The following is a 6,000-nucleotide window of genomic DNA, read 5'->3' on the forward strand; positions in this document are numbered from 1 at the left end:
AGGCCATTGTTGTGTATGGAGTTTTCTGTGGTAGTTGTCTTCATTTCTTTAATCATCAGTCATTTGTTTTTTATTTTGTTTTCTTTCTTTTGCTGCGTCTGATTTTATGGCGAGCTTGGAATGGCTACCCCACTTCCAGAACATAATTTCTCATGGTTTTACAGGTTTATTTTGTTTAAATCTTTAATCCAACTGGAAATGTTTTGATACAGGAGTGAAGTAGTGTCAACTTTTTGAAAATGTAGCTTGCCCCTGTCAGAAAACTAATCAGTAGCCTATCTTTCTCTGTTGCTTTGTGATGCCACCTTTATCAGATACTATATTGCTAGATGCACAGGTTTAGTTCAGAACTGGAGATTGTAGTCTGTTGAGCTGCCTATCTTAATTACTGTAGCCTAACAGTGTATTTCAATACTGATGTTTCTGAAGATATTTTACTTGAAAATTCGGCATTATATAATTTTTAAGATAAACTGAACACTTACTAAAGAGTTGTTAAAAATCTCAGTCTAAAATGGGAAAGTTATTCATATTGGAAAATAGCAAAAACAGTATTGTTTGAAAGTCAGAGGCATAAAACTTTGGCTCTTTTAATGCTACGAACTGCAGGTTTATTTCTGTTTGAGAGTATTGCTCAGGACAGTCTAAGAACACCCTAGCTTGTTTTTTTGAGCCATGCATTGAAAGCAGTTGCAGCTTTGCACTCTCAGCCTAACTGTATGGTATGAATAAAGACAGCTTATGTCAAAAGCTGAAGCACCCTACCATGAGTCAGAGCCAAATGAAGAAAATGTGAAGAGAATTAGATGCTCGTGGTAGCGGATTTCATAAAACCATAAGTCAGCAGTTAACACAAGCTGTCTACTGGAGATTAGGTGACCTTTGTTCAGGAAGGACCTGGCCTTTGGTAGCTGTCTATTGACTGATTGCTTTGTAACTGGTTCTCATCTCACTGCATTTATTCCTTGAACAAAAAACAAGTGTAATTCTCAGAGATTAGTACAAACTCTTTATAGTCTTAAATCCCAAAGGTATTGTAGATATTGTGATTGTGGTTACTCCATTTTTAGGTAAACTACATGTTGATAGGCTTAGTTTTCTGAGACTTAAGTAACTCCGAGGATGAAAGGTAAGTAATGGGACAAGTATTTTGAAATGCTTGAATTGTGTTGTTTTCTAAATACTTGTCATAGTGTTGCATCTTTGTTAGATACTGTGTGTTGTTTTTGAGGTTCCATTTGATTTCCAGGTAATTTAGCTGTGGCAGCAGTGCTGGGGAGTTGTTCCTTTGTTTTGTGCCAGGGTTGCCTATTAAAAAAGTACATGGTGTGGTTTAAATCACGTGTGAGATCATTTCAGGTATTCCAGCAAACTTAGGTTAAACAGTCATAGAACAGTATTTCCCTTCCCAGAAAAAGTGAGTTAATGCATGTCTTAAAATATTGCAATTTCCTTAACAATTTTGTTCTATCAGCAGATGGTCAGGATGGAAAGTTTTCATTCCCCCATTCATTTCCATCATGCTCTTTCATTTTTATAAATTATTGATGGTTTACAATTTGATGAAATGATAATCCTAGTTTTTGAAATAGATTGAGGGCACTGATGGACTCATTATTAACTTTGCTTGCCTTTATAGGTTCTCTCTCAGCATTTTCTTATAGCACTTACACTTTTCAGTCCTTCACCTGCTAGGTTGACCTTACAGAGCATTTTTTCTAGAACTTGAGATTCTCATAAGATTTGCTCAGTGGTCTCAGTTTTTAAAATCACAGAGGCAATTGGAGCAATAAGAAGACAGAAGGAAGCGGGTATTTCCTATATATACTTGGCTCACCCTTGTGGCGTACAGATGTCTCAGTCCCTTTAATAAGGATATAGGCAGAAATAAGTTGTATTCACAAAACTCATCATATCCAAAGATGATGCTTAGATTACAACTAGAAATCTCATCTGATTTTTTTCTTGCTGTTTATCGCCTTTCCATTCTCTATATCACCTGGAAACCACATATAAATGGATTAATGTACCATGGTATGTATTTGGTTTTATAGTACATTTTCTCACAGAATGGACACATATGAATAATATTTCTGAGAAAGAAGTCATAGGATTAAAGGCACTGCTGAGTAGTAACATGTTTAGATAACTAGCAGGCTGTTGTTTTCTAACTTAATAACATTGATAGCACGCTCCTAAATGTCCTGTTACACTATGTTCTATAGTAATTTTACTTTGGTGATGATGAGATGAATGAAAAGGATATCTTTTTGTTTATGAATTGTTATGTATTGAAATTTATTTTTTTAGGTAAAGAGATAACTCCACTACTGGAAATTAAATGGAAATAGACCTTAATTTACTTCTAAAATTTGTAGTAGAAATGTTTTCATAAAACATGTAAAGGATCATTTCAAAAGGCAGCATATTTTTATGGTTTTTTAAAAATGCACCTATGATGATAATATTTTTATTGGTGCAAAATTTATCCTGTTTTCCTATACATTTCTATTTTGTGATACCATGTCATCTGCATGACCTTCTGAGTATACTGATGCTAAGGATAATCTACAGTCTTATGATTCTATATGTTTAGTTGAACCTAAGACGATCTCTTAGTGGGTGTATGATGACATATCTGAATAATATAATCAGTAAACTTAATTTAGTAAAAATTCTATCCTATAAATAGAACATACATTTAAAATATATCTTTATTGATTTCAGAGAGAGGAAGGGAGAGGGAGAGAGAGAGAAACATCAATGATACGAGAGTCATTGATCAGCTGCCTCCTGCACGCCCCGCTCTGGGAATCGAGCCTGCAACCTGAGCATGTGCCCTGACCGGGAATCGAACCGCAGTCTCCTGGATCCTAGGTCAATGCTCAACCGCTGAGCCACACCCGGCTGGGCAGAACATACATTTTTAACTGTCCAAGGAGAAGTTTGCAATTTTGAATTAGGGGACATACTCCATGCAGTGAAGTTACTACACATAAAAACACATGGGTACAACTAAATTTTCATAGGTTTAAGTATTTTTATTCTTAAACAAGAAAGAATGAAAATAAATGAACTTAGAAGTCATTTTAAGATGTGAATAAAAGAAAACGTCAGCCTTAGGAAACCCAGTGTAGGGACTTGCCAGATGTTAAGTATGTCTGTTCCAATTTTGCATTTTGGAACGGGGAAATGACTGCAGCCTGGGCAACCCACTGGGCCCACTGTGAGAGGGATCTGAGCCAGAACTCCATTGCTCACCTGCCCTCCACAAGCCCCTATTCTGCTGGGCCACAGTCAAAGGGCGGGAGTGTGTGAACGTGCAACATTAGTGGTATGGGCACATAGAATATAACATCGGCATTATACGGAGCTCTTGGCTGGCCAGTGGAAAAATCTCAATGGATTTTTAAAATAAAATGTGATTTACCAAAAAATAAAAATAAATAACAACTTAGGACCAGTAGAAATAGATTTTAACCATGGATGAAATTATTTAAATTGCCTCCCCACGCCTCAGGAAAACTCTCCCTTAGTAATGTTTCTTATTTGCTCATTTTATAAGTGGTTTTACATGAATGTACTACCAGTTTCTTAAAATACGTATTTAATGCATTTGCTATTACTGATGACACCCTTTCAGCAACAGCTTATCTTCCTCCTGCCTTCCCTTCCATTTTTCCTCTCTCATCTCCCCCCCTTTTTCCTTTCCTCCTTTGTACTATCAAATTTTAAGGAACAGGTAATGCTATGTTAGTTCCACCTGTTCTAGAACCTAGAAAACTGTGGAAGTGGTCAGGAAAAGAATAAAACTGAAACAGAATATAGGAAAATTTTTTATTTATAAAGATTCCTGTGGTTCTGGGGGCATCACTGCCACAGTAAGGACCCGGTTTTCCTGAGAGGGACCCTGGACAAGTGTGTTTAATGCTCTTCAGCATGTTCTGTTCCTACCAGGTTTTGATCCTTTACGTGGATAAACCCTCTGCTGCTGAGAGATTGGGCTAATCAGACAATTATGCTCAGAGGCCCTGGTTCCTGAAGTTAGACAAATGGAGTGAATTTCCTTTGACAAACTTTTCCACAGTGAGGCTGTTGAGAGTCTCTCGTAAGAAGGGAGGCAGAGGCAGTTGTGTTGCTGTGGAAGAGATTATGAAGAATTTCAGACAGGCAGGTGTGAGAGGGACTTGTTTTGCCCTTTGACACAGTGTGGTCCTCTCTGTCCACAGCTGGCCCTGAAGGACCCCGTGCACACAGTGTCCCTGCAGCAGTTCACCTACGAGAAGCTCAAGGCACAGCAGGAGCTCCTGGGCGAGCAGGGCTTCCAGTCCCTCATGGAGACGGTGGACACGGAGATCGTCACCCAGCTCCAGGAGTTCTTGCAGGGCTTCTGAGAGCACAGGACCTCTGGCTGCCTCCGCTTTCCGAGACCAGCCACGGAACCTGCCTGCCATCTGTGTGAGCGCCTGCTGAGACACGAGAAAGCCTGTGTATGAAAATAGAGAAGCAAAGACCACACATTTTTACTACAGAATTCAGTGACTAAATGTAAATCCCCCATCACTAAAATCACAAACCTCTTCCTCAAAAGAATTTAATTTTATATTTATGAGGACCCCTTGTTTACTAGAGATAGATTCGATGACTATAGCTGCTTAGTTTCCTGTTAAGAGAAGAAACTGTTTGGTTACCTTTTAATCATGTGCTCTTAACATTTGAAAAGATGAAGGTTAATGTCTGAGATGTTTTCTGCAACCAAAATTAGTTAAGTGTGGCTGCCTTATCACTTTTTTAAGCTAATGAAACTACTGGTTTGAAAAATGGCAGAGCTGTGCAGATGCAATTAAAGAAACTTGTGCACCAGGCACACTACTTAAGTAGTGACAGATACACATCACAGAGCCTCTGACTGGGGAGTTGCTGTTATCTGACATAGAAAACGTGTTTTATCAGACAAGTGCTTTTATTTTCTTTCATTCTAGTAATTTGATACGGTAATTAGTAAAGGGATTTTTTGCTCATTTTATGTTCAGCAATTACATTTAGTCTTTAAATGCACATTGTAAGGCCTGCAGAAGTGAACCTGTGGTACTGCAGTACCAGGTGGGGACCTCTGGTCATTTGGTCCTAGTTCCTTCATTCTGCTGGAGGCCAGGAGCCCTCGGGGCACCAAGGAGACCCGGCGGCCCACTGACCCCTCGCTGTGACGCAGCTGCTCAGCACTTACCCACCTCAGGCTCCTCCATGCAGGGCTGTACCAGGGCCGCCGTGATATGGGTGCACCTCGGAGGGCCCAGCAGCAACCCCCAGGCTACCAACACTGATGTGACAAGTCTTCCTTCCTTGCTCCTCCGACAGGCAGTACCAAAAAGGGGAAAGGGAGAAGATAAAGCCTTACTTTGTTTTACTTGCCACTTGTTAGGAACCTTTACAGCATTTGTAAGGAAACACTCAAAAGCACTGTTGGAAAATGTCTGATCTTTCTATAGAGGGTTGGGTACAGCGTGTAATGCAGGAAACTGCTGCCCCTCTGTGAGCTATGGAACCCAAAATGTATGAAAGTATTGGATGTTTTCAGCAAGAGAAAGAAAACATGGTCCAAATTAAATTTTCCAAAGATACTTTACCATTGCTTTGTCTGATTATTTTTCTTTTCCCACACACACAAAAATGAGTTCAGCCCCGCCAGTGTGGTTCAGCAGTTGAGCATTGACCTAGGATCCAGGAGATCGGGGTTGGATTCCCTGTCAGGGCACATGCCCGGGTTGCAGGCTCGATTCCCGGTGGGGGCCGTGCAGGAGGCAGCCAATCAATGACTCATTATTGGTGTTAATATCTCCCCCTCTCCCTCTCTCTGAAATCAATAAAGACTTTTTTTTTAAAAAAAAAGTTCATAAAAATTGCCCATTGAATTATAAGGGGTCATTTTCTTTCATGCTCTGGTGTGGCGCTGTCCTAGTAGGAGGCAGTGTTGCCTGTAGCAAACCCTAGTAAACCCTT

General features: G+C 39.8%; 1 protein-coding gene across 4 annotated transcripts in view; it reads left to right on the plus strand.

Moving 5' to 3' along the window:
* Positions 1-5,615, plus strand: part of IPO11 (importin 11) — a 135,862-nt gene extending 130,247 nt beyond the window's left edge. For all 4 annotated transcript variants that reach the window (XM_016198752.2, XM_016198749.2, XM_016198751.2 and 1 more), the window contains one exon: positions 4,230-5,615. In XM_016198752.2, the coding sequence (XP_016054238.1) occupies positions 4,230-4,394 (165 nt within the window). In that variant the 3' untranslated portion in view covers positions 4,395-5,615. The remainder of the gene's footprint in view (positions 1-4,229) is intronic.
* Positions 5,616-6,000: the final 385 nt, after the last annotated feature.

This window comes from Miniopterus natalensis, chromosome 3 (genome assembly GCF_054644295.1).
Source record: "Miniopterus natalensis isolate mMinNat1 chromosome 3, mMinNat1.hap1, whole genome shotgun sequence".
Taxonomy (NCBI): domain Eukaryota; kingdom Metazoa; phylum Chordata; class Mammalia; order Chiroptera; family Miniopteridae; genus Miniopterus; species Miniopterus natalensis.